The sequence below is a fragment of the Musa acuminata genome, chromosome BXJ1-4 (genome assembly GCF_036884655.1).
Source record: "Musa acuminata AAA Group cultivar baxijiao chromosome BXJ1-4, Cavendish_Baxijiao_AAA, whole genome shotgun sequence".
In the NCBI taxonomy this organism is placed as follows: domain Eukaryota; kingdom Viridiplantae; phylum Streptophyta; class Magnoliopsida; order Zingiberales; family Musaceae; genus Musa; species Musa acuminata.
Genome location: NC_088330.1, coordinates 40,940,118 through 40,967,563, shown reverse-complemented (window position 1 = coordinate 40,967,563; position 27,446 = coordinate 40,940,118). Strand labels below are relative to the sequence as shown.

At 38.7% G+C, this 27,446-nt stretch overlaps 5 protein-coding genes across 7 annotated transcripts; 2 read left to right on the top strand and 3 right to left on the bottom strand.

Moving 5' to 3' along the window:
• The first annotated feature begins 38 nt into the window (after positions 1–38).
• Positions 39–1,970, top strand: LOC135672640 (uncharacterized). The gene is made up of 3 exons (XM_065181137.1): positions 39–1,233; positions 1,305–1,430; positions 1,634–1,970. The coding sequence occupies exons 1-3, from the start codon at positions 220–222 to the stop codon at positions 1,736–1,738; spliced, it is 1,245 nt and encodes a 414-aa protein (XP_065037209.1). The 5' UTR covers positions 39–219; the 3' UTR covers positions 1,739–1,970.
• A 1,257-nt stretch (positions 1,971–3,227) lies between these two features.
• Positions 3,228–7,532, top strand: LOC103982647 (uncharacterized). Of its 2 annotated transcripts, none has more exons than XM_009399631.3 (3): positions 3,228–4,000; positions 4,603–6,439; positions 7,149–7,532. In XM_009399631.3, exons 2-3 carry the CDS (start codon positions 4,664–4,666, stop codon positions 7,302–7,304), a joined length of 1,932 nt encoding a protein of 643 aa, XP_009397906.2. In that variant the 5' UTR covers positions 3,228–4,000; positions 4,603–4,663; the 3' UTR covers positions 7,305–7,532. The 2 variants fall into 2 exon arrangements, with proteins under 2 accessions (XP_009397906.2, XP_065034718.1); XM_065178646.1 differs by having other exon boundaries at positions 3,231–4,000; positions 4,683–6,439.
• A 313-nt stretch (positions 7,533–7,845) lies between these two features.
• On the bottom strand, positions 7,846–12,971 carry LOC135670250 (probable inositol transporter 2). Of its 2 annotated transcripts, none has more exons than XM_065178648.1 (7): positions 12,746–12,811; positions 11,850–12,009; positions 10,324–10,394; positions 9,899–10,234; positions 9,684–9,791; positions 8,986–9,594; positions 7,846–8,559 (listed from the first exon to the last, which is right to left on the bottom strand). In XM_065178648.1, the coding sequence occupies exons 2-7, from the start codon at positions 11,980–11,982 to the stop codon at positions 8,089–8,091; spliced, it is 1,728 nt and encodes a 575-aa protein (XP_065034720.1). In that variant the 5' UTR covers positions 11,983–12,009; positions 12,746–12,811; the 3' UTR covers positions 7,846–8,088. The 2 variants fall into 2 exon arrangements, with proteins under 2 accessions (XP_065034720.1, XP_065034719.1); XM_065178647.1 differs by lacking the exon at positions 12,746–12,811 and adding an exon at positions 12,813–12,971 and having other exon boundaries at positions 7,848–8,559.
• Positions 12,972–15,742: 2,771 nt separating this feature from the next.
• LOC135670209 (probable inositol transporter 2) lies at positions 15,743–20,687 on the bottom strand. The gene is made up of 7 exons (XM_065178644.1): positions 20,509–20,687; positions 19,571–19,730; positions 18,041–18,111; positions 17,616–17,951; positions 17,417–17,524; positions 16,719–17,327; positions 15,743–16,291 (listed from the first exon to the last, which is right to left on the bottom strand). Exons 2-7 carry the CDS (start codon positions 19,701–19,703, stop codon positions 15,815–15,817), a joined length of 1,734 nt encoding a protein of 577 aa, XP_065034716.1. The 5' UTR covers positions 19,704–19,730; positions 20,509–20,687; the 3' UTR covers positions 15,743–15,814.
• Positions 20,688–22,761: 2,074 nt separating this feature from the next.
• LOC135586791 (cyclin-dependent kinase inhibitor 5-like) lies at positions 22,762–25,598 on the bottom strand. The gene is made up of 3 exons (XM_065178643.1): positions 25,012–25,598; positions 23,489–23,683; positions 22,762–23,264 (listed from the first exon to the last, which is right to left on the bottom strand). Exons 1-3 carry the CDS (start codon positions 25,401–25,403, stop codon positions 23,195–23,197), a joined length of 657 nt encoding a protein of 218 aa, XP_065034715.1. The 5' UTR covers positions 25,404–25,598; the 3' UTR covers positions 22,762–23,194.
• Positions 25,599–27,446: the final 1,848 nt, after the last annotated feature.

Here is a 27,446-nt window from a genome sequence, read left to right as displayed (position 1 = left end):
GCGTGCCTCGCTTCCGAATATATCTGCTCACAATTGACCACGTGACAGCACTATCTTGGTGGCAAACTGCATGCCTCGGTCTTCTCTTCCTTTCTGAAGTGGCCATGGCCATGGATGAAGCAAGTCATCAACTTGTTTGGGTCTTTATTTCATATCTGGGAATAGGAGGAAGAAGAAGTTTTGTGTGCTATGATTGGTTACAAGTAGTGCGCTATTTGAATGCAGGAGGGTATCTCGAGTCCCATCGCCGTGCAGCTGCTCGACTTCTGCGACGACGACGGCAGTGCCGCAAGCGACATCTTCACCCTCACCGACCACCACCCGAGCCAACCCTGTCTCCCTCACCGCGAGGACGGCTCCTCCTCTTCCTCTTCTTCTACTTCCTCCTCCATCTCCACCTCCTCTGCAGCCACAACGGCCATTGCCACAAACACCCCCCTCTACGGCTATGCCGGTGACGCGGCGCCATTCTCACCCTTTTCCTCCCTCTACGCCCTTCTGGATGCCCCTTCGGTGTCGCTCGACCCCGAACCCGGCCTCGCCCGGTACCCTTCCTCGTCATCGTCGTCCCAAAATCCACCTCCTCATACTCTTCCTCCGCCGATGTTCCCGCTCGCGCCGACGCCGACGTACGTCGGGGACCCGTTCGACCATATCTTACTGACGGAGACCATACCCAGTGGGTTCTCGCTCGACCCCGCCATGGTAGTCCCCATGCCAGCGACGGGGGGCCCACCATGCCAGCAGCAGAACCCGCAGGCGGCGTACGGGGAGCAGCACTACGCGGCGGCGATGCAGCAACCGCAGGAGTTGGTGGGGCTGGATGCGCCACCGTGCGGGTTTCTCGAAGGTACTCTTGGCATGGGAGCCGCGCTGTACGGCAGCGGCGGCGGAGGTGAGCCGCAGGGGTTCTTCGGGATGGCGGCGGCGGGACCGGACGCAGCACTGGTGGGGTTGGGCGACGCGGCAGAGGGCAGCGACCTGGGCACGTTCGGGCAGGAGACGATCGCTCGAGCGTACAGCCCCGGCGACTTGCAGGTAATTAACGGAGGAGGCCAGCATCTGATGGTTGGATGCAGCGGCAACTCCCGGCCGCCGCTGCCGGCCACCGACGTCTCACCGTTGGAAGACTCCTCCTACAAGGTTGGCCGTTTATCCGTGGAGGAGAGGAAGGAGAAGATCCACAGGTACATGAAGAAGCGGAACGAGCGAAACTTCAGCAAGAAGATCAAGGTACGTAGTATCATCTGTTCCATGCAACGAACGTGATCTCATCTCACGCAGAAGCCATGTCATCTCTGCAGTATGCTTGTAGAAAAACCTTAGCCGACAGCCGACCTCGAGTCCGGGGAAGATTTGCCAAGAATGATGAACTTGGAGATCTGGCAAGACTGAGATCCAGCAACCATGAATTCGAGGACGAGGAAGAAGTAAGCTCTACGTTTATCTTATACTGTGAACCTTCCAAACACAAAGCTTCAGCAGAAGAATTCTCTTCCCCGCAAACTGCTGCAACTATTTACGTGTCTGAAGATTATTTCAGAGACATATCATGGCTTTCATCTTACGTTATTATATGTTTGGTGCTCATCTCTGACCCCAATTCTCATCTACTGCTGCTTTCTACTTGTAGGTGGCCATCAAGGAAGAAGACATCCTCAACACCTCTGACATCCTTGCACATCTCAGTGGGGTGAACTCATTGAAGTGCAACTACACCCTTGAATCATGGATATGACTCGTGTGGCTACACAAAGATAGTGTTGATTGTAGACTTGTTGCGGCCATCCTCGGCAGCAAATCTAATCATTCTCAGTTCAGTAAACTCAATATGTGGAGACCTGAAGAAGGTATCCCTGCATCCAAATGCAGTTGTGGAGTTACCTGTAGATCAAGAAATCAGTGAACTCTGTATACTTCCGAAAGTTTCGGATGACACGGAATCCAATTTTGTCTAATTACTTCACGAATGTTTAATCCGTCATTTCAGATTTATAAGCTGAATATATAGCACTTTTGAAGCAGATCAAAATTTTTATATGCCTTTAGTACTACAAACTAGTCAGACACATCTGCAGTTGATCAATCAGAAACCAAAGTGTACATCCTAAAATCGAGATTGGCTAACATGCAAATTCTTCATTCACGATAAGGATTCTTTCTCGAAATTTGAGTCTCTTTTACGTCAATCTCAACTTTTTGTTCGGCCATTAATGAATAAAGCATGAACACACAGCGATGATTACTACAATGTGAGTGGTAAAGTCAAATGGAACAACTCGACTTTGCTTCAATCACAAGCAATCATCACTCCTGAAAAGGCCATGATACATTGTTAAAGCGTGTACCACTATGATGATCTTTCCAAGGAGGGTGTCTGCCATTTAGTGAGCCGCATCGAGAAGATAGAAGAGCTTGCTGCACAAGCTCGATGGTCAAGCGCACAGTCGATGCCACCATCGCATTATTGGTGTGTTTCCGAACGCAAAATGTCCTCCTACCGTCGCCTTGGCACCGTGCAAACTAATATAACAGGAACAGATCGCACCGAGAGCGATGGTTCATGATCTCTCTCGATCCATACATTAACATGTTCCCTATCCTATTTATACAGATTAATAGAACAGATAGAAGCTTTATTGAAGAAATGAAAAATACTTCCATACATTAACATGTTCCCTCTCCTATTTATACAGATTAGGAGCATGAGTAGGGCAAGAGCAGATCGCTATTATTGTTACGATTGCTGTTGCTGTGAGGACACAGGCGTTCCCTTCATTCTTCTTAAATCCGTCCTTCGTTCTCCTTAAGTCCATCAACTGTTGGCAGATCAGCGAAGACAGCGAAGGCTACCGCAGTAAGAAAGATGAGAATTGACCGTGGAGCCTCTTAGGAATGTGGCTGTAGCAACGTTGGTCGCTAGCCGAAGACTAAGGCGAAACTTTGCTTTTCTTAGAAACGTCGCGCTTTTCTCAACGGCGGTGTTTGAGTTCTCCGACATCCCGCAAGAGTCGAACGCTCGGAACGAGAGTATTAATGTTGGGCGCGATGGTTTCGAAGCCACGAATATTAATGTTCGGATGGTTTCGAAGTACTCTCTCTCTCCTATCTTAATTGTCTTTGCTCATTCTTGCTCGTGTTAGGGAAGGACGAGGAGACGGTGCCCGCTGCGGGGTCCACTCTGCTGCCACCGTCTCTCCCGTTTGACCTTTGACCGAAGAGAGAAGGCGACGCAGGGAAGCATAAGCGAACGAACAAAAGCGGGACACTGAAAGCGGAGATGGGTAATAGCATTCTCTGTTTCTATCGATTAGAGAGGAGAAAATTCCAGTTTCGCTATCACCATTGCAGTAAAAGCCCAACTTTGGGAGCAGGTGGTATCTCCCTTTGCTAAGAAAGATTTGTCTTACTTTTTGGTTGCTTCCTTGTTCTTTCTCACTGGCTGCTACTGTTGGCAACGGCGGAGCGGAGGGTCACAGTTGTAACTGGTGATTCGATGGTCGTGTTTGGTTGTTTGTGAGGGAGCCGCTGGTGATGAATGCTTGAACCGGAAAAGGGAGAGAGAAGTTCACGCGGATTTGGGAAAGGAGTTGCCTTTTATCTCTTCTGGTCACCTTACCTTCCCCGACATTTCCTATCTCCTTCATCGTCAGCCGTCGGTTTCTCTTATCTCCTTCCCATCTCTTCCCTTCCCTTCTCGTCGTCCGCATCCTCGAAAAGTCACCTTTCTTGTGATAACCTTATTGTCTCTTTCCTTCCGTTCTCCATCTCCATTTTCTCTCTCGACTGTTCACATCAGCCGGAAATCCGTTACTATTCATCCGACATGTCCTTTCTTCTTCATGCTTCCCTCTTCTTGTTGATCCTTCCTGTCTCTGTTCCTAGCCTTGGCGAGATCTTGTCTTGCTGAAAGAGAAGATGGTTCCTTTTTAGAACGAGCTTCGGTACAAGTCGGCCAAAATCTACATAGAAGAGCAGCGAACTGGAACGCAGTATCAAGGTGAGGAATTTGTTACCCTGCTCTTTAGGTCTATGTCCTCTTTTTGTCGCCTAAGGTTTTATTACGGGTTTGGATGCTGCTGCGCATCTAATCAAGACAAGAAGGGACTTCACCAAAACTTTGGGTGGAAGAATAAAAGTGAAAATTGTGAGCGAAGAATTTGTGGGAATAAAAGAAGATAGAGATTCCAACTGTTGCTAGATTTTACAGAAACATACTGGTAATTGGGAGATATGGTTCGGATATATCTTCAATCATCCTTCCTTCCTTGGCTTCAGTCACTTGGGTAGCTTATGAGTTGCTAATCTTCAAGCCTTAGACATATTATCTTTGAAACCAAATAATCATCTTCAAGGTAGCAGTAGTTATCCCAACAATATAATTTCATATATAGAGCACCAATCCACTGTTGTCTCATGCTTATATAATTAGTGAAGAACAGCTTATTAGGTTTAGTTCCTGTAGTTTCCTTGTATTCTTCTATGGTGCCAATAAATGGTCACATTGGATTTCATGTTGTGACTACTAGAAATGTTTCTGCTTCTAGTAGCTGCCATACCATTATTCAGTGGTGAACATGCATTTTCTTTATGTCAATGCAGCATGAAGTTGAACCGAGGGTATTCTTATGATGGCTAATGTCAGGATATATTCTCTTTGAACATGACAATGGAAAGTGCAGATTTGGAAGGGCAAGAACAAGCAAGGAATGAACGAGCTGCATCTCCTAGTTTGGATAATAGTGCAGAATTTAGGGAAGATGATCACTCAGATTTTAGTGTTTTCGATGCTAAATTGGAGTTTGAGAAGATTATGAGCAAAATACCTTTGTATTTGGAAATCAAACAACCAAAACTTCACAGAAGATGCAGGCAAATCCAAAGATCACTTCCATGCAGCAACTCTCAGAATCATCTTTCTGGTACCAACAAAAATCTTGCACCATCATTTTTTGCTGGTCTTGAAGAAATTAGTTGTGAATCTCATGTTATTCTTTATGGAAACAAATCATTGTTAAACATCCCTGCTAGCATGACAGCCTCCGGTTACATCTTGAAGACCTCAAAGTTGATGGATATAACTCGAAACATAAACAATTTAAGCAAATTCTTTCCTGAATGTTCACCTTTTGTTCAGTCAGGAAACATAGTCATGAGTCCTTCAGCTAGATGGGTTCATGATTTTATACAAGGAAATGTGAAGGGAAGTGGGCCGATAAAAGGCTCATTGTCTTTTGATCCAGTTAAGCAAGACGTTCACATGAAACAAATTATATCAAGATTGGCCGGTAACGTGGAAATGAAATTCTCAGATTCATCAAGCTTTCCTAGGATTTGTAGCCCATTGTTAGAAAATGCAAAACCACTCGCAGAACCTCCGAGGAAACAATCATCTGATGCAAAATTCTCTCAGGAGTTGATGTTTTCTTGCTCGAGTCTGGAATCGACTTCATCCTACCAGTCTACTTCACCTGCACATGGCTGTGCCAGCTCAGCACTTCTTCACTGTGTCTGGGAGAGTGACATTCGTTATTTCTTATTCACCATGGATGCTGATGATGGAGGTAAAGTATATGCGGCCAGTCCTCTGAAGATCAAACCCTCTGTTGACAAGTCTCTGGATTACATTTATCTGTTCCATTCGTGGAAAGCTATCGGAAATGAGTCAAAGAAAAATGTTATCAGTGCTTCACCTGTTGTTGGAAAGATGAAGGTATCAAGCTCTGTAATCGTTAACTCGAACAGATCAAAATTCATAGAGACTGAGTTTGTCTTGTTTGGTGCTAATGAAAAACATTCTGCAGAAAATAAGTCATCATCTAATCCCAAGAAAAAAAATATGCATTTTAGAAAGATGGCTGTGATATTTAGACCAAGCCATTCGTCAAAGCACAGCCCTAAAATCAAGGTTAGTATAACAGGTTCTGGATTTGGTGATCTCTGTCAATTCTTTTCTGGCGAGCAGCAAATTATCGATGAACCAGATTGTTCCGAACACCTTTTAAATGATTTCCTACCCAATCGCGAGTTGGCTGCAATAGTAGTCAGAGATTATGGATGCAATGTCTCAAAAGGAGTTGCTTTTGGCGGTTGGGGACTCAAGTTCCTTGAGAAAGTTGAACTTGACGATGCTGATTCTTCTCGAGAGCCACCCTCATCTTCTTCTGAAAGTTGTAAAGAAAGATTTATATGTGACAGAGAGACTATTGCTAGGAATGTAACTGTTCTAGTCCCAGCTGGATTTCATGGTGGGTCATTTACCAGAGCTGGTGGCCCTTCTAGTCTCACTGAGAGATGGAAGTCAGGTGGACAGTGTGACTGTGGTGGGTGGGATATTGGATGTCCTATAAAAGTATTGAACAATAACTCTATCTGTTCACTTGTTTTGCCCAAGGCTAAGGTCGAAGGGGATTGCAAGTCATTTGAATTGTTTACAGAGGTGCAGTATACAATTCTATTCATCAAATCATTTAGTTTCTTTGGGCTCTATATCTTGTTTACAGTTTTTTAATTATTAGCTACAAGATATATGCATGTATGGAGAACTAATGTTGAAGATTTTCACAATTTCCTGGTGCTCATGAAGAGTGCCTTGGATATTTTGGGGGCATTCTAGATTACGCTGATATCAAGATCAGTCCTTCCTCCGATTATGATTTTTTTTTTTCGACTTCTTTTATCACATGATTTCTTGATGAATCCTCTTTTAGGTGAAGTTTGTCGATCCATGTATTTGTTTGGCACAGGCAACTTAAACAGGTGTGACTTTGTCTTCAATTTACTTTCAAAAGAAAATGGCTGTGTTTGTCATCATACAAAGCTTGAATCAATTTTTTGGTTATCAAAAGAGTTTTCTGGACTTATTTTTCTTTCATTTCCATTCTTTCTAGTTTCTTTGGAGATTGGACCAAACTATGAAGAAGACCATATTACAGTCTTTTTCTTTTTTGTTTTCTGAAGAACATATTTGTTCTCGATTTTGCCATTATTTAGTCAATAACTAGTCAATATTTCTCTTTTCAATTTAATCATTGTTAATGCATGAGATTGAGCTAATATGCAGTTTTGCATGTTTCTCATAGCCTGCTCGTCTGAAGCCTAATAGACGAGAAAGTATTGACATGGCTAAATTTTCTTGTAATTCTCAGGATGTAAAGCACAGTGAACCCACTCTCAAAGTGTTGAATGTGAGCAAAGACATGTATGCCGTTAAATCTGGATCAACTCTATCAGCTCTGCAGTCTTTCGCCATAGCAGTTGCGATGATCCATTCACAGACACCAGATCTATATCCAAATCTGTAACCTACATGTTTTATATAACTGCTACCATCTTTTTTCTCTTCCATCATGTTCCAAATCTTAGTGCCCAGATAGATGGTGATGAAATGTACAGTATTCTTTATGCCCTTTTGTAACTTTGAACTCCCTGCTGTCTAAATTTATGTGGAAATGGATTTTGTATTGCTGAAGCAAATTGTTGATGCACTTATGACCATCAGATCACTTTGATTCTAACTTGGCATCCTTTCACTTACTGCAGTCATTTTCTATTACGAAATATGAAATGTGTACTTGTTGAACTGATACTATAACTGTTAATGATGCAACAATATGTTTTTAATTGAAAATGCATGGAGTAGTGGGAGCTGTAGTTCTTATATCTTCAAGCAATTCATGATAGTTTCTATGCCATAAATTTATTGTGTGGAGAGACATTTGCTTTTTATGTAACACCAGATGACAAGGGAACGAAGAAAGGAACAAGCGAGAGAAGATATATGAGAAGATTTGAACTTTATGCAAATATTTTCCACAACTTGAAGCCTAATAGTCTATCCGGAAAACAGAGCAAATAGGAAAAATATTTGTATCCTAATATAAATACTCAACATCTAAGTTCAGGTCAACTCAAATCAGCGAAGCTCTACAAACAGCTAAAGTAAATGCTTCCTAAGTAGAACTTTGCAAGCAAAGCAGCTCCAAGTCAATCGATAATAGTGCTTCTATAGCTATCACCATGAAAAGTTTCTAAATTTGTGGCACACAACGAACATGTTCAGCAGACAAGTTTTTGTAAAATTTTTAATTATGGTATTTTGCTTTCTTGAGTCCTTGCTCCATGCCATGCCTTGTAATCATTGCTTTCCAGCATCTTCTCCACTTCTTCGAATGACAAACCCTTGGTTTCCGGTACAAGCAAAAAGATAAACACAAAGGCAACAGCAGAAATGCCACAGAACAAGAGGAAGGTGGGAGCTGTTCCTAAAGCCTCCGTCAAGCTCAGAAAGGTTTGCGTGACGATCAGATTGGAGACCCAATTAGCTACTGCGGCCAACCCCCCACAGAGTCCTCGGTATCGTAAGGGGTATATCTCCGAGTTGACAATCCAAGGGACAGTGCCCATGCCAGGAGAGTAAGATACAATGTATGCTCCGAGAGCGACAAGAGCCAACCATCCAAAGTTGCTTGGGCATCCTCGAGTATACCACTCACGATGATTGGCGTGACAAGCATCTCTAATCGTAGAATCCGACTGCAAGCATGCTCCGGGAAGAAGCTACATAGAAATTCCAACCACAATAAATAATATGGTTTAGAACATTGATGTAACTAGACTAATGAATTTAATGTTCCACTTAAGTAGGAAGATATGTGATATACATGAGACCAAAACAGATGAAGTCGATTTAACCGAAAACTTCAAGGCTAGTTGCAGATCATTATCTGCAAGGAGCATGAACTGTTCACACTTGCCGAAAACAAGAACAATTTCACAAGGTTTTAAGTCATCCTGGACCAAACATAGCTCTACCTAAAAGCTAAGGCATTCTAAATATCTCTTACACCGCTGTGTGGAAAACAATAGATTAATGGCTTCTTAAAATGACATGATCATTCATGGTTAGAACAACCAGGATTCTTACTAAAATACAAACAACGGTAAGGACTTAAGGATAAAAGGATTTAACAGCTGAATACTTACTTTATTCCCTTCATGAGCACAAAAGCCACACTCAGAAGTTGCTCTCATGCAATCCATACACGTCCATTCCATGCCTGAGATTGGGTTGAAAGCAGGACATGTGTAATTGCCGAATAGTTGTGTTTCCTCTTTGCTAACCGCTGGCGAGTGTTTTGTTGCTCCAAAGAACACACCGCTAAGTAATGCAAGACAGGTTACGATACCAATCAAACTGAGAAGTAACAACCTTCTCCTCCCAGCTCTGTCAACAAAGTAGATGCTGACTATGGATCCAAGGGCATTGAGCCCAGAGGTTATTAGAGAAAGTGCTAAGGCAGTACTGTTAGAAGCAAAGCCAGCCAACTGAACAATAGTGGGACTGTAATACATAACGGTGTTGATACCCACAAACTGTTGAGCAACCTGGCAGAGAATGCCTGCAACGAGTCCTCTCCGGACAGCTACATTGCTCAATGCCTTCCTTAACTTACCAGGTAAACTATATTCTCCAATCGAACCTTCCTCAGCAATTTCAGCTTCAACTGATAGTCGTAGAGCCTCAATTTCTGCTTCAACCTCCTCAGCAGGGTATATCCTTCTCAAGATGTCTACAGCTTCCTCTTCCCTTTCCTATCGGACAAAAGAAAATTCTAAATTGACACATCGAAGAACAAAATCTATGGCAAACAATTCTGATATGAAAAGGCTTAGATGTTAACCTTTCTATACAGCCATCTAGGTGACTCAGGAAGGGACAACATTAACAAAAATTGAACAAGTGCTGGAACTGCTGCAACCCCAAGCATCCATCGCCAAGTACCAGGTGCCTACCAAATGTCGTAAACGTCATTTTTGCTGTTAGAAATCTGTACTGGTACACAGTTAATTTAGTAGGTAACCACTATCGATGATAGAAAAGGACTTGACATGGTACCTTGGTGAATGCCAGATTTATAAGGTAAGAAAAAAATTGTCCTCCTGTTATCAGTAGCCCGTTAGTGCTAACAAGAGCACCTCTAATTCTTGCAGGAGAAGCCTCAGAAATGTACAGTGGAGAGGTCATAGAAGCCATCCCGACTCCAAATCCAACAAAGATCCTCCCAAGAATTATAATTCCAGGAATTGGCGCAGCAGCCATTATTATAGCACCAACGAAGAACAACAAATCAGCCAATATAATCGAAGGTCTTCTTCCAAATCTGTCATTCAACCATCCACCGAATCCAGCTCCTATTATAGCTCCAGCTACAGCCATGCTGACAATGGTTTCCTGTTCACACAAGGTTACACCAAATCCTAAAGGGGTGGATTGTTGTGCACAAGAAAATAACATAAATTAATGAATGTAATGAACTGCACCTGCAGCACTGTGCTCCGATCAACTGATTCGAAGTCATCTCTAATGTAAAGAAGTGCTCCAGAGATAACACCTAAACAATTAACAAGTTCATTAATTTTATTAAATCAGGAGTTACAATCAATACAGTTATAGAATATTGAATAATAAAAAGCAACAAATGAAAAATGTTAAAATAAAATACTGTAGTTCATTAAGAAGCTATATGTGTTATGATGATATATTCACTACGAGGTGTTTAACTCATTCGACAAATATTAATAACTATGTATAAGTAAAATCAATTGCAAACAAAATCCCCATTTTGTTATGGGTTCAGTATTATTTGAGTTACTATGGACTCAGCTATGGACTGAAAGTTCAATAGCCTGGATTTTTGTTTTAGAATAGTGTTAATCCACATTAGTCTTACCAATTTATAGTGCTAGATCAAAAGTCCTGAAGACTAAAACAAACATATGGTCACCTAGGAAATCATATTATGAGGTTATTTGTCCTCTCATGGTTATGAACGAGGAGTGCCAAGTGGAGTTCGATCAGAGAAAAGTTGCAAGTTATAAATAAGTGGGTTGGGTTGCTTGGTCGTAGTCTCGTAGATAACAACTTGTGATGATGTAAAGTTAGCTAGTTTGACAATATTTTTCCGGTCAGATAGTTCTTTTTAATTTATTATCTCTCTCAATATACTGTGTCTAATATTTTCTCCCTCTTTACTTTGTGATAACTCATCCTCTTCTCTAACTGTTGTGGCAGTGTCATGAAGTTTGAGTCCATCCATCAAACCTCAACTTATATTGATTGGACCTATTATTGTTAATCTGACTAGTTTTTTTTTTCCATTCCAAGTGTTGTTAAAGCAGATACAATGCTGATATTGGTCTAAAATAGATGTTTAGCTTTCCACTCATTTGTTCTGAACTGTATAATAAAGTGGGATGCCAGAGTTATCATGTTCAAATAATGTCCAAATAAAGAGAAAGAGGCTTAAAACATAATCTTGCATTATCACTAACCTAAGTAATATGATGTACATTGAAAAAGATATGATCATAACCTGTTCCTGGAGACTATTTGGGTGGCCAATCTATCTCTCTAGCAGCCATTATAATAAACATGCACGAGCAGATAGGAATGGCTTGACAAAGGAATAGCAAAACCACATAAAGAAAGATACAATGAACAACCGGATGAATGCTTGGGAACAATAATTTTACAAGGGAAATGGAGTGCCACATACTATGGACCTAGTTAACAAGATGCGTTGGGTCCTATTTTTCCGCTCCAAGTACCATTCCAAAGTCAACCGAAGTTTTTGCCACTTATTTCTTACTAATTCCCTCACCAATGCTTTACCATTAATCCAAAAGATCATGCCACATTCATTAAGCTTTGCAATGTACAGGTAATAATTAAAGTTCAGCTACAAAACAAAGAAGTTTTAGGGGTCTGACATAAATTCAGAAGACAATCTTTTGTATATAATGCTTGAGCTATAGTTATAACGATATAGACAGAAGATGGTTGATACCTGTATCATAACCAAAAAGCAGACCACCAATGCCAGCAGAAAATGCCAGACGAAGGATATATGGCTGCTTCCATGTCAAATTAAAGCATTCCTTAAATTCTGTTTTATCTGCTTTGTGAACACCGCCTTCCATCGCATGCCAAAAATTGAACAGAAGTATCTATATCCAGAATAGATTACCATCAGATCAAAAAATACTAACTAAAACAGGCAGAAAAACTGTGAAGGATTTCACATAAAGCGAAAGGGGGTTGTTTAGAACATAGAACTGATAGATATTCATCCTAATTTACATGATTGTTAATCTATCAACATCCCTTAGACTATGACATACAGAGGAGAACTGAGTTAATTTACAGTATTATATGAATCTACTACTATTAATTTGGACTTGAAACATTTAGGAGCAGCGAACTTGACCCAGTTAGCCCATTGGATTAACACAAGGCATGGTGAGCTATCCGTGGATTCCAAGCACATACCACCACCATGATGGACCATGCACATTGGGTGTACATTCATTGTTGAGCCCACCAACCAAAGACAGACAGACAGGCACGACAATCGTCTTTACTTATGGCACAATGAAATCGACATGGCTAAGATGCAAATTTGACACGATCAACCATAAGCCCTAGAGAAAAACATATTAGAATGCAATAAGACAGCGGAAGTATCGAAGACGTTTTCCGATCCCAGGAAGTCGAATGTAGTCCAAATAGGGTTAGAACGCTGCTCAAAACCCAATTCGAACGTAATAAAACAACAGAAAGGCGCCGACGACCTTCTTCTAACCCTGGCAAAGTTAGCACTTCTCCGATTACTATCAAACCCTCAGTGCTAAAACGCTTCGATTAGGAAAACGTCTAATCACAAAATAATAACAAACACGAGACCTAAATTCTCAATGCAGACTTTGAAACAAAAGCTCCAATAGAACAAATCCGACGTCTCTAAACTCACCACTGAGCCGCTTTTTCCTCTCTCTAAGGATCTTTATCTAATCTCGTCCCCGGATGCACTGTAGGTGTTCGATTGTTGCCTTCCACTCCCCCACCAACATTTAAGAAAGAGCCGCGAACGGAGGAGAGGAAGTTTAGGGACGTAACCAGAATTAGGAGAACAGCTGATGACAGCAAGTGTTTTTAACAATGCGACGGATAAGGGAGAATCGAGCTGACATGGCAACGGATTTATATGCTCTTTCGGACGTGGCAAGCTGGTGAGGTGGAGGAACCCAGCCATCGGGAAAGTGTCGGTTAGCGGAACCCAATCACCCTTGCGATTTATCAGGATGAATGTGATCGTCAATCATCTGACGTGGCCAAACCCTGATATTTTTCCTGGACGAACTAATGCTTCCAATTACGTTGAATCCACCTTCCCACAACCCAAACCGGGTTGGATTTGGTCCGCCCCCAGCTGAACCCGGTCCAGAGCAGACCCGACCCCGAATCGGACCTGACAGTCACCCCTAATTAAATCCGACTTTTATTCAGATTTCGGGATAAACTTTTTCAGAACATAATATTTTAGTAATTCCGTTATTAAATCAAATAAAAAATCAATTAATGTTAGCAAACTGTCAATATTCTTCATGAAGGGAAAATCATTAAATGAAGATATCCACATTGAAAATATTAAATTTTCATGGTGAAAATTAAAACCTCTAAACATGCATTTTTAGTAATTTCATATTGAATTCTATTGACATTCTGTCGCATGAACAATCAATCAAATATTTAAAATGTCAACAAACTGCTGATTTCATTCATAGAAGCAAAATTATTAGAAATTGTAAATTTCATGATGACAATTAAATGATAATTTAGATATGAAATACCAGTGGCATGATATTAATTTATAAAACTAAATTCATAAAATAATATATCATTAAACAAGAGTCTCAAATACATCATAAAATTACAGATTTACAAAGTGGTAAAAATATATTAATTTTTTTTATTTTAAATTAGAAGTAAATAAATCATACCTAATTGATTGCTAAATAAAATTTCTAATAAGCGCATATTATTGTTTAGAAAATAAATAACGATATTTTTTATTAAGAAGCAATTAAGGCAATTGCATTGGTGGCTCGCATGGCTAAAATTAATAGCACACCTTAGATAACGAGCACAAGTAAAATAGGACACAACAAGCTATTTAGGAAGTAGCAAGGTGGATTGAGTCACCTTTGGAAGGTGTCAGGGGTGAATGTGCTCGCTAATGTATTTGGCACAATCAAACCTTGACATTCTTCACGAGCAGATTAATCCTTTTTGAGATGGCTTCTGACAAAACTAATGAATATGTCCTCTCATAATCTCACTCTCTGTTCTTGTGTCGTCGTTCATGGAAAGGCATAAATTACCCCAAAAAAATCACAAAATTAGATATGATTTAAGAACTTACTATCCTAATAAATTTGTCGAATCATCTCCGAGTAATTTAAACATATCAAATGATTAAAGAACCCAACTTGTTTCTATTTTTTTCGGTTTAATGGACCGTGGAGGAATGATAATTTATTATTTTCATTTCTAAAAATATATTATAAAATTTTAAAAATAAAAAATAATATGCTGATGGTGGGATGGATATAGTGCACAATATAATATAACGAATAAAATATTAATATGGGAAAATTGCTTGATTTAATCGTATATAATTTTTGTCCTAGTCCTAATAAACTTTATACCTAATCAATTAGACTAAAATTCATAATATCAATATTTAATTGTTTGTTATGGGCGAATAATATCCATCAACAACTGAAGAACTCTAGCTTAATTTTATAAGTTCATAATGCTTAACAAGGTTAGAATAATGTAATCTTTAATTTAACAATAAAATATTCCTTTTGAGTGTTATTACTAGCATGGTGTTAATTAAACTCATGATTAGTTAAGAATAATGACTATATCATTTGACCTCATATTATTGGTCATATCAAACAAGTACTACACAAAAGAAGTTGCATTGGTCGAGCCGCAAGTACATAATAGACAAAAGAGGATGCATTGAACACAGTGAACCCACTCTCAAAGTGTTGAATGTGAGCAAAGACATGTTATGTCATTAAACCTATCAGCTCTACAGTCTTTCGCCATAGCAGTTGCGATGATCCATTCACAGACAGCAGATCTGTATCCTAATCTGTAACCTACATGTTTTGTCTAACTGCTACCATCTTTTTTCTCTTCCTTCTATCATGTACTAAAGCTTAGTGCCCAGATAGATGGTGATAAAATGTACAGTATTCTTTATGCCCTTTTGTGTCTTTGAACTCACTGCCGTCTAAATTTATGTGGAAATGGATTTTGTATTGCTGAAGCAAGTTATCGCTGCACTTATAACTATCAGATCACTTGATTCTATCTTGCCATCCTCGCACTTTCATTTACTACACAGTCATCTTTCTATTATGAAATAGTTGAACTGATTCTATAACAGTTAATGATGCAACAATATGTTTTTAATTGAAAATGCATGGAGTCTTTTTTCTTCATGCAATTCATGAGAGTTTCTATGCTATAAATTTACTGTGTGGAGAGACATTTGCGTTTTATGCAAATATTGATGGGGAACAAGAAAGAAGCAAGTGAGAGAAGATATATGAGAAGATATGAACATTATGCAAATATTTTCCACATCTTGAACCCTAATAGTCTATCCAGAAAACAGAGAAAATAGGAAAAATATTTGTATCCTAATAGAAACTCTCAACATCTAAGTTCAGGCCAACTCAAATCGGCAATGCTCGACAAACCTATGAAGTAAATGCTTACTAAGTAGAACTTTGCAAGCATAGTAGCTCCAAGTCAATTTGATTATAGTGCTTCTATAGCTATCACCATGAAAATTTGTGGCACACAATGAAAATGCTAAGCAGACAAAAGTTTTCGTAAAATTTTTATTTGTAAGACAGTAACATGAATAACATCTCTTATGATGAATAATAGTCATGTATTATGGTCTTTGCTTTCCTGAGCCCTTGCTACACGCCATGCCTTATAATCATTGCTTTCCAGCATCTTCTCCACTTCTTCGAATGACAAACCCTTGGTTTCCGGTACAAGTAAAAAGATAAACACAAAGGCAACAGCAGAAATGCCACAGAACAAGAGGAAGGTGGGAGCAGTTCCTAAAGCCTCCGTCAAGCTCAGAAAGGTTTGCGTGACGATCAGATTGGAGACCCAATTAGCTACTGCGGCCAACCCCCCACAGAGTCCTCGGTATCGTAAGGGGTATATCTCCGAATTGACAATCCAGGGGACAGTGCCCATACCAGGAGAGTAAGATACAATGTATGCTCCGAGAGCGACGAGAGCCAACCATCCAAAGTTGCTTGGGCATCCTCGAGTATACCACTCACGATGATTGGCGTGACAAGCATCTCTAACTGTAGAATCTGACCACAAGCATGCTCCGGGAAGAAGCTGTATAGAAATTCCAAGCACAATAGATAATATGGTTTAGAACATTGATGTAACTAGACTTATGAATTTAATGTTCAACTTAAGTAGGAAGATATGTGATATAACATGAGACCAAAAGAGATGAAGTCGATTTAACTGAAAACTTCAAGGCTAGTTGCAGATCATTATCTGCAAGGAGCTTGAACTGTTCACACTTGCCGAAAACAAGAACAATTTCACACGGTTTTAAGTCATCCTGGACCGAACATAACTCTACCTAAAAGCTAAGGCATTCTAAATATCTCTTACACCGCTATGTGGAAAACAATAGATTAATAGCTTCCTAAAATGACATAATCATTCATGGTTAGAACAACCAGGATTCTTACTAAAATACAAACAACAGTAAGGATTTAAGGATAAAGGGATTTAACAGCTGAGTACTTACTTTATTCCCTCCATGAGCACAAAAGCCACACTCAGAAGTTGCTCTCATGCAATCCATACACGTCCATTCCATGCCTGAGGTTGGGTTGAAAGCAGGACATGTGTAATTGCCGAATAGTTGAGTTTCCTCTTTGCTAACAGCTGGCGAGTGTTTTGTTACTCCAAAGAACACACCACTAAGTAAAGCAAGACAGGTTACGATACCAATCAAACTGAGAAGTAGCAACCTTCTCCTCCCAGCTCTGTCAACAAAGTAGATGCTGACTATGGATCCAAGGGCATTGAGCCCAGAGGTTATTAGAGAAAGTGCTAAGGCAGTACTGTTAGAAGCAAAGCCAGCCAACTGAACAATAGTGGGACTGTAATACATAACGGTATTGATACCCACAAACTGTTGAGCAACCTGACAGAGAATGCCTGCAACGAGTCCTCTCCGGACAGCTACACTGCTCAATGCCTTCCTTAACTTACCAGGTAAACTATATTCTCCGATCGAACCTTCCTCAGCAATTTCAGCTTCAACTGATAGTCGTAGAGCCTCAATTTCTGCTTCAACCTCCTCAGCAGGGTATATCCTTCTCAAGATGTCTACAGCTTCTTCTTTCCTTTCCTATCGGACAAAAGAAAATTCTAAATTGACACATAGAAGAACAAAATCTATGGCAAACAATTCTGATATGAAAAGGCTTAGATGTTAACCTTTCTATACAGCCATCTAGGTGACTCAGGAAGGGACAACATTAACAAAAATTGAACAAGTGCTGGAACTGCTGCAACCCCAAGCATCCATCGCCAAGTACCAGGTGCCTACCAAATGTCGTAAACGTCATTTTTATTGATACACAGTCAATTTAGTAGGTAACAACTATCGATGAGAGAAAAGGACTTGACATAGTACCTTGGTGAATGCCAGATTTATAAGGTAAGACAAAAATTGTCCTCCTGTTATCAGTAGCCCGTTAGTGCTAACAAGAGCACCTCTAATTCTTGCAGGAGAAGCCTCAGAAATGTACAGTGGAGAGGTCATAGAAGCCATCCCAACTCCAAATCCCACAAAGATCCTCCCAAGAATTAAAATTCCAGGAATTGGTGCGGCAGCCATTATTATAGCACCAACGAAGAACAACAAATCAGCCAATATAATTGAAGGTCTTCTTCCAAATCTGTCATTCAACCATCCACCGAATCCAGCTCCTATTATAGCTCCAGCTACAGCCATGCTCACAATGGTTTCCTGTTCACACAAGGTTACACCAAATCTTAGAGGGGTGGATTGTTGTGCACAAGCAAATAACGTAAATTAATGAATGTAATGAACTGCACCTGCAGCACAGTGCTCCTGTCAACTGATTTGAAGTCATCTCTGATGTAAAGAAGTGCTCCGGAGATAACACCTAAACATTTAACGAGTTCATTAATTTTATTAAATCATGAGTTACAATCAACACAGTTATATAATATTGAATAATAAAAAGCAACGAATGAAAAATTTTAAAATAAAATACTGTAGTTCATTAAGAAGCTATATGTGTTATGATGATATATTCACTACGAGGTGTTTAACTCATCCGACAAATATTAATAACTATAGATAAGTAAAATCAATTGCAAACAAAATCCCTATTTTGTTATGGGTTCAGTATTATTTGAGTTACTATGGACTCAGCTATGGACTGAAAGTTCAATAGCCTGGATTTTTGTTTTACAATAGTGTTGATCCACGTTAGTCTTACGAAATTACTGTTCTAGATCAAAGGTCCAGAAGACTCAAACAAACATATGGTCACCTAGGAAATCATTTGAGGTTATTTGTCCTCTCATGGTTATGAATGAGGAGTGCCAAGTGGAGTTCGATCAGAGAAAAGTTGGAAGTTATAAATAAGTGGGTTGGGTTGCTTGGTCATAGTCTCGTAGATAACAACTTGTGATGATGTAAAATTAGCTAGTTTGACAATATTTTTCTGGTCAGATAGTTCTTTTTAATTTATTATCTCTCTCAATATATTGTGTCTAATATTTTCTCCCTCTTTACTTTGTGATAACTCGTCCTCTTCTCTAACTGTTATGGCAGTGTCATGAAGTTTGAGTCCATCCATCAAACCTCAATTTATATTGTTTGGACCTCTTATTGTTAATCTGACTAGTTTTTTTTTCCATTCCAAGTGTTGTTAAAGCAGATACAATGCTGATATTCGTCTAAAATAGATGTTTACCTTTCCACTCATTTGTTCTGAACTGTATAATAAAGTGGGATGCCAGAGTTATCATGCTCAAATAAAGCCCAAATAAAGATAAAGAGGCTTAAAACATAATCTTGCATTATCACTAACCTTAGTAATGTGATGTATATTGAAAAAGATATGATCACAACCAGTTCTTGGAGACTATTTGGGTGGTCAATCTATCTCTTTAGCAGCCATTATAAAGGAATAGCAGATAGGAATGGCTTGACAAAGGAATAGCAGACAAAGGAATAGCAAAACCATATAAAGAAAGATACAATGAACAACCAGATGACTGCTTGGGAACAATAATTTTACAAGGGAAAAGGAGTACCACATACTATGGACCTAGTTAACAAGATGCGTTGGGCTCTATATTTCCATCTAGGTACCATTCTAAAGTCAATTGAAGTATTTTCCACTTATTTCTTACTAATCCCCTCACCAATGCTTTACCATTAATCCGAAAGATCATTCCACATTCATTAAGCTTTGCAATGTATAGGTAATAATTAAAATTCAGCTACAAAACAAAGAAGGTTTATGGGTTTGACAGAAATTCAGAAGACAATCTTTTTTATATAATGCTTGAACTATAGTTATAATAATATAGACAGAAGATGGTTGATACCTGTATCATAACCAAAAAGCAGACCACCAATGCCAGCAGAAAATGCCAGACGAAGGATATATGGCTGCTTCCATGTCAAATTAAAGCATTCCTTAAATTCAGTTTTATCTGCTTTGTGAACACCACCTTCCATTGCATGCGAAAAGTAGAACAGAAGTATCTATATCCAGAATAGATTATAATCAGATCAAAAAATACCAACTAAAACAGGCAGAAAAACTGTGGACGATTTCACATAAGGAAGCGGGGGTCGTTTAGAACATAGAACTAATAGATATTTATCCTAATTTACATGATTGTTAATCTATCAACATCCCTTAGACTATGACATACAGAGGAGAACTGAGTTAACTTATATTATTATATGAATATACTACTATTAATTTGGACTTAAAACATTTAGAAGCAATGAACTTGACCCAGTTAGCCTATTGGATTAACATAAGGCATGGTGAGCTATCCGTGGATCGCAAGCACATGCCACCACCATGATGGACCATGCACATTGGGTGTACATTCATTGTTGAGCCCACCAACCAAAGACAGACAATTATCTTTACTTGATGGCACAATGAAATCGACGAAGCTGGTATGCAAATTTGACATGATCAACCATAAGCCCAAGAGAAAACCATATCAGAATGCAATAAGACAGCAGAAGTATCAATGACGTTTTTCAATCCCAGGAAGGCGAATGTAGACCAAATAGGGTTAGAACGCTGGCCAAAACCCAATTCGAACGTAATTAAACAACAGAAGGCGCCGACGACCTTCTTCTAACCCCGGCAAAGTTAGCAGCATCAAACCCTTAGTGCTAAAACGCTTCGATTAAAAAAAACGTCTAATCACAGAATAATAACAAACACGAGACCTAAATTCTCGATGTAGACTTTGAAACAAAAGCTCCAATAGAACAAATCCGACGACTCTAAACTCACCACTGAGCCCCTTTTTCCTCTCTCTAAGGATCTTTATGAAATCTCGTCGCCGGATGCACTGTAGGTGTTCGATTGTTTGCTTCCATTCCCCCACCAACATTTAAGTAAGAGACGCGGACGAAGGAGAGGAGGTTTAGGGACACAACCAAAAATAGGAGAACAGCTGATGACAGCAGTGTTTTATACGATACAGGGGATAAGGGAGAATAAAGCTGATAAGGCGACGCATTTATATGCATTTTAGGACGTGGCAAGCTAGTGACGTGGACACCTGACGGAACCCAGCCATCGGGAAAGTGTCTGAATCACCCTTGCAATTTATCAGCATGAATGAGATCGCCAATCATCTGACGTGGCCAAACCCTGCTATTCTTCTTGGGCGAACAAATGCTTCCAAGTGGGCTGAAACCACGTTCCTTCAAACCAAACCGGGTTGGATTTGGTCCGCCCCAAGCTGAACCCGGTCCAGAGTAGAGCCGACCCCGAATTGGACCTTAGAGTCAACCCCAATCTTTTAGTAATTCCGTCATTAAATCAAATAAAAAATCAATTAATGTTAGCAAACTGTCAATATTCTTCATGAAGGAAAAAATCATTAAATGAAGATATCTACAATGAAAATATTAAATTTTCATGATGAAAATTAAAATCTCTAAACACGCATTTCTAGTAATTTCATATTAAATTCTATTTACATTGTATCGCATGAACAATCAATCGAATATTTAAAATGTCAACAAACTAATGTATTTGACATGATCTAACCCTGATATTCTTCATGGGCATATTAATCCTTCTTGAGATGGCTTCCAGCAAACTAATGAATCTGTCCTCCCTTAATCTCATCCTTTTTTTTTTTTTGTGTCGTTCGAATAAATTATCCTAAAAAAAATCATAAAATTGGGTATGATTTACGAACTTATTACCCCGATAAATTTGTCATAAACTTATTGAATCATTTCCAAGTAATTTAAACAGATAAAATTATTAAAAAACCCAACTTGTTGCTATTTAATGTTTTTATTTCTAAAAATATATTATAAAATTTATAAAAAAAAATAATAAGCTGATGGTGGGATGGATATAATGCACAATATAATATAACGAATAAAACATTAATATGGGAAAATTACTTGATTTAATTGTATATAATTTTTGTCCTAATCTTAATAAACTTTATAACTAATCAGTCTATAAATTACTTCTTTTCTTTCCCTTTTTTTTTTCTTTTCACTTTTGAATTTAGTCCCTTTAAATCTTCGGGGATGCAATCGACTTAAGGGAGCAGTCGTCATACTCACTTCACAACACAATGAAGGCTAAAGTTAACAAGATTATTCATCTATGTATAGCTCTTTTGTATTTGCTTTTCTACATCAATTTATCTTTTACGTACGTAGATTGAGAAGAGGGTTTTTTGGCTATTGACTACAAAAGAGTTATAATGATCTTAGGCTATTGATAAATGTATAAATCAACATAAATGAGTGTGACTTAAATAATTGTCGAGTCTTTATTGTTGAACCTTATGATATAATTGACAAGGCTTCATCCTTGCCTTGTGAAGGTTGAGCATGCTTAGAATAGAAACATATATGAAGAGACGTCTTTATATAATGTTGTAATCGTCAATTTAATAAGAAAACATTCCTTTAAATGCCTTCCTAATGTAGTATATTTAGTAGGCATTGACTGGACTCCACACGTCAACGGGAGAATGGAACACTTAGTAAGTAATTCAGATTAGCAAAAGCAAATAATAATGATGTCAATACTATAAGAGAAAATAATATAAACAAACTTCTCACTGGTCTGGGTCCATTTTGCTTGCTTCCATCTTCTCGCTGGTCTGGGTCAAGGATCGATCCCTTCTTGCCCAAGCAGCAAGGACCAGTTCTCAAGCAGTGTGGAGTGGAGTGCTAGTCTCCATTTCCATCTCATGTTTTGTTTGTGTGGTGTGTGGTTTTTAGGAGTCCATTTCCAATTGAGATATGATACGAAAACATCTCATGTTTTGTTTGATGATGATTTATCATGTGATGTTATTAAGCTCATCAAATTCATCTCAAATGCCTCTGCTACCCTAAAGCTAGAAAGACATATTGCTCGCATAAAATAATTGTCATGGAGGATGTTGAATACAATACACTACCAGTTGCCATCATGAGGCTCAAAATAATCAACCATCAAGACATAACTGCAAAGAACAGATAATGGAAAATGGATCATGTTGCATGTATCTGACTGGACCAATAAGAGGAATACTATATACCACAACTAAGTCTTAAATTAAGTGCATTCATAGTACAGAGCATTTGCAGACTATTAGGATCTATCAAAGGTATTCGGACAAATTATAGAACTGAATCTTGAGGAGCATCATCGAACCCCGACTCAACAGAAGAGTTTGCTACATCATCTCTTTCACGACTGCAAATTACAAGGGTGATTGACCCCTGTAACCCGCGAGAATGATCTGTTAAGAATTACAATAAGCTTCCACAAGATTTTCTACGGTTTATCTCATCACCTCTAAACATTATGGATCATTCGACTACACCTACCTTTGGATCTTTCCAACTTTTTACAAGATAAAGAATGTGACAACCTCTGCCATTGCATCCCCACTAACATCCTGGGCTGAGATAGTTGGAGAAGGCACTGAAGAAACAGGTAAATCTTCTATCTAGGAGCCGAGTTCTTCCCATTCATACCGACCAGGGAGTGGGCGGTCATTCACAGGATCAAAGTTGTACCTAGAAATAAGATAAAGACAACAAGATAATATGAGGTGTATGGAACATCGAAAATAAATTTGCAAGCTGCTACTGTCATCAGAAGTATGACCAGAGTTTTAGAACAATCTCCTATAATAGACATGATGGCACGCACTCATCAGCATGTTCTTTTGCTAGTTGAATTCCAAGGTATATGCATTCACTAATTTAGGAATAGGGAAGAAGTTGAAGAATATATATACTTCTCAATGAATATTTGCTGCTGGAGTCTCTCTAGCCCAACGAAAAACTCTTCCATCTCACGAGTAGTAGGAATGTCTTGGCAAATAGGATTCTGCATTCTCCACTTAGCTGCAGTTGAGTAGGTAGATCTTGTTGTAGAACCTGGTGTCCCTATTGTTCTGGAATCCCTTGTCAAACCACACGGTGTAGTCTCTCTGACATGCCAAAAACCAACAAACAGCACATTAGTACACCATAGATTTCTCGAGGATGATTTAAACAAGATTCATAAGGTCTTCTAAGCATAAATAATTTGGGATATTAAATAAAGTCAGAGCACCAAAAAGAAACTTTAATAAACTAAATAAACTAGCTCCAATCTTTAGAATAAAGATGAGCATGAAGTGGTTCCTTTGCTTTTACTCCAAAGAATAACATCATAGTAAGAGCTCAACACCAGTCATGCGGCAAATGTGCAAAAAATCTAAACATGGACTCTAAATGCTTTAAAAAGAAAAATTGAAGTCCCCGACAAAGAATACATTGCACTGTTAATGACACCTATAGTTGTTTGAAGACATATGCCCCTAAAGTTCAAATCAAAATCTATCAGAAACCACACTCCTTAGGTGCCAAGGAAGCCAAAAAAAGTGAAACATAGAGAAAGCTATAATTTTAAGATATGACATACATGTAAAACCCAGTAGCCAACACATGTTACTATCGAGGAGGCGGCTCCCCTCGTAGGAGTTCCACTTATCATAATGACTATGGCTTAGTTTTCCAGTAGTAAAATTCAGTAAAGGGGAAGAAGAAGCCAATACAATTGAAACAAGTCAACGAAAACAAGACTTATACAGTAACAAAATTCTAGCTCTAGGATTGTTCTACAAAATTTCAAAGGCAAGTAACAAGATTGAGCCTCAATGGAATTTCACTTGGTCAATTTTGAAGCAAAGATGTGAAAGCCAAGTTAATATAAAAGATAATAAAGAGAACTTTTGCAAACCTCCATTCAAATCAACTACAAAAGTTGCTCAATGTAGAAAAGACGAATTAAAGGGATTTTTCTGAAAATAAAGCAACATAATCTCTAAAGGTTAAAACCTAGTATTAAGTAGGAAGAGTGAGATGTTTAGGATAGCAACTATCATAAGAGAGATCCATGCAAAGAATGATTGTACGCTTCCAATGTCATTTTTTTTGTGCGTATATAATCATAAGAAACTAATTATACTGATTATCAAATCCATATTTTAGCTCTAAAATGACTTGTATCTTTGAAACCCTTCTAAATGTCTGAAGGGGACTCAAAGAATCAGATTACAATTGAAATTGGAATCTAAATTTCGCAATAAAAGCACAAAACACAAACATTCAGGGAAGAGAAGACATTAAAATAATCGACAAAGGAAGTAACAGCAACTAAAAACACTAGTTTTTTATAAACCCTAACTAGAACAAGATTCAACAGATCCTCCGTTTCATTAATCTCAACCACAAAGCTCTAGTTTATGTAGAGGAGTCTCCAGCAAAAACCTACCTTTCCCTCGATTCAGGCTCGAGATCGTTCTCATCTAACGAGACCTCCACATACGGCGGCGCATCCTCGTCGTTTTCTGAACCGCTCCTCATCCGTGCGGATCTCAGCGACCCCGAATTCGATGTCGGAACACGGCCAGCCTTCTGCGAGCAAAGCTTAGAGCTCGGGTTGGATTTGGGGGTCACCTTCGCTGGGTCCCTGGGCTTGGAGGCCGGTGGCTTCTCGAGGCGGCGGCTGCGAAGCTCGAGGTAGGAGAGGGAGGAGTCCCGCGCTGCGGCGGCGGCCGCCATGGCCCGGGCGCGGGTGCAGACGCCGAGGGAGGGCTGGTGGGTGGCGCCCTCCATGACCGTCAGCTCGCCGGAGAACTTGGGTTTCCTCATGTACCTCCCCATTCGTATGTTGTCTTCCCCCTCAACTCTCTGTTCCTTGACTCCCCACGAGCGAGGAGGAATGGAAGGGAAGACCGTGGAGGGAATCAAACGAGGAAAGGGGAAGTTTTGGGAAGCTGAAGAGAATGGCGGAGAAGAGGGAAGGGAAGGGAAGAGAAAGGTTGGGGTTTTGAAAGGTAGTGGGGAAGGAAGGAACGACAAAGGCTTTGGTATTTGGGATATGCGAAGTATATTCATAGGCCTAGTCTTAGGAGAAATGAAATGGACAGGTAAACGATCAATAGAAAAGTGACATGATTTAATGATCCTTTCATGCTTAAAATATGATTATGAATTTAATACGGTTTCATAGGTCTCACGAGGAAAGCATTCATCCCATCCACTTTGGTTATACTTTTGTTTATAATGTGATACAAAAGATGCTATTTTTCTTATAGCAAAATAATGATTTCTTTTTTAGGAAGGCTCTTTTTTTTTGCTTAATTATTTTTATTTAAAGCCACAAATTGCTTGGCCTTATTACACTGATTCTGCCTAAAAAAATACATTTGATAAATTTAGACAAACAATTAAAATTAAGAGAAAGTGGAATCAACAATTTTAGATGAACTCTCTATAAATTTCATGTGAAGTCTACTCCATTAGTTTCTTTTATAGGTGTCTCTACAAATTTCAATGGATCAATTATATTATTATCAACTTGAGTTGAAATATTTAGTCCAGTTAATATCTTGATGATTGTGTTTATGATCATAGATCAGAGAAGAGAGAAGAAAAAAAATAAAACACACAACTATCTATGTATTACAACAAAATCATAAAGTTCTTAATATGCTCTTTCCAGTAAGATTTATCAAATGGATCATTATTTGATTGTTGATTGAAACTTCAACTGATGTTTTTACATTAGATAAAATATTAACTATATTTTATATTATATATGACCTAAATTGCAACATAAGCAGCATTTTACTTGAGTTCTTTTCATCAATGTGAAATATTTAAGAGGGCAACATTTAAATGGGTGTATTTTTTTTCCAGCTTATAATTTTTATGCATTAATATTCGATTTTCAAACTTTATATACGGATAAATATAATTACGTTAAAAACCCTAAATTGATCGGATAGGGATCAGAAAATTTCTTTTTGAAAAAGAAAAATAAAATAAAATTCAAGTGGAAACTCCCGCCCATTTCAGGAGCAGCGGAATGAGCTTCCCGCCAAAAATTCTCTCCTGAATACATGGCTCCTTTTTTTTTTCTTTTTTTTTGGCTGCGATATAAGGAAAATAAATTTCTAGACATCGATAAATCGCGGCGCGAGTCCCGTCGTCCGTCTCCTCGGTCTCCGCGGGCGCTGCCCTTCGTACCGCGCGTGGGGCCTCTGCGATGCTACAGGTCCGGCCACAGGGCCCCATCTCACAGCTGGATTCCCCCGCCGATTCACCCCCAATTTCTATTTTATTTTCTCGAACGCTAAGAATGCTTGTGATGTGTTCTTACCATATATAACTAGTAATAGCTCTGATTATGATTTGGTTCGAATCGAAATCGAATGGGTAAAAAAATCAGAAACGATAGTTATAATTTTAAATCTATGATTCTAATTTCAAATCAATGGTAACGATTTTAATTGGATTAAATATGGTAAAAAAAGTAAAGATAAAATATAAATAGGGTTTATGGTATTTTTATCTTAATATAGTTATTTAATTTGATTAAAAATTATAATTTATTCTTTTTTAATCAATTTTTTTTAATGTTATTAAACTCATTATAGTTAAACATCTATTTTTTCAAATTTTAAAAATATAATTTTTTTTTATATCTTCGGGATATTCGAGTTGGTTAGTATATTATTTATTGTATAAGTGATAAATATCATATTTTAGTATTATACATATCATTTAATTAATATATTTTTAATTAAAAAATAGGTTTTCTTTACTTCTCTCATGTTTCTTATTTTATCGTTAAGAGATTGTCACTGTCTCCTCTATTGATCATCTAAAATGTCCTCCTCGCTCACCATAGTTGTTGTGATG

Coding starts and splice junctions, on each gene's coding strand:
- LOC135672640 (XM_065181137.1), top strand. CDS start 220: ATGCAGGAGGGTATCTCGAGTCCCATCGCCGTGCAGCTGCTCGACTTC. Junction 1,234..1,304: donor ACTTCAGCAAGAAGATCAAG/GTACGTAGTATC, acceptor TCATCTCTGCAG/TATGCTTGTAGAAAAACCTT. Junction 1,431..1,633: donor AATTCGAGGACGAGGAAGAA/GTAAGCTCTACG, acceptor TTCTACTTGTAG/GTGGCCATCAAGGAAGAAGA.
- LOC135586791 (XM_065178643.1), bottom strand. CDS start 25,403: ATGGGGAGGTACATGAGGAAACCCAAGTTCTCCGGCGAGCTGACGGTC. Junction 23,684..25,011: donor GAGCCTGAATCGAGGGAAAG/GTAGGTTTTTGC, acceptor TTGGCATGTCAG/AGAGACTACACCGTGTGGTT. Junction 23,265..23,488: donor CAGCAAATATTCATTGAGAA/GTATATATATTC, acceptor TCTTATTTCTAG/GTACAACTTTGATCCTGTGA.
- LOC135670250 (XM_065178647.1), bottom strand. CDS start 11,982: ATGGAAGGCGGTGTTCACAAAGCAGATAAAACAGAATTTAAGGAATGC. Junction 10,395..11,849: donor GCTTTTTGGTTATGATACAG/GTATCAACCATC, acceptor TTAATTGTTTAG/GTGTTATCTCTGGAGCACTT. Junction 9,595..9,683: donor CTAGATGGCTGTATAGAAAG/GTTAACATCTAA, acceptor TTTGTCCGATAG/GAAAGGGAAGAGGAAGCTGT.
- LOC135670209 (XM_065178644.1), bottom strand. CDS start 19,703: ATGGAAGGTGGTGTTCACAAAGCAGATAAAACTGAATTTAAGGAATGC. Junction 17,525..17,615: donor TAAATCTGGCATTCACCAAG/GTACTATGTCAA, acceptor GACATTTGGTAG/GCACCTGGTACTTGGCGATG. Junction 16,292..16,718: donor GTGCTCATGGAGGGAATAAA/GTAAGTACTCAG, acceptor ATTTCTATACAG/CTTCTTCCCGGAGCATGCTT.
- LOC103982647 (XM_009399631.3), top strand. CDS start 4,664: ATGACAATGGAAAGTGCAGATTTGGAAGGGCAAGAACAAGCAAGGAAT. Junction 6,440..7,148: donor CATTTGAATTGTTTACAGAG/GTGCAGTATACA, acceptor TGTAATTCTCAG/GATGTAAAGCACAGTGAACC.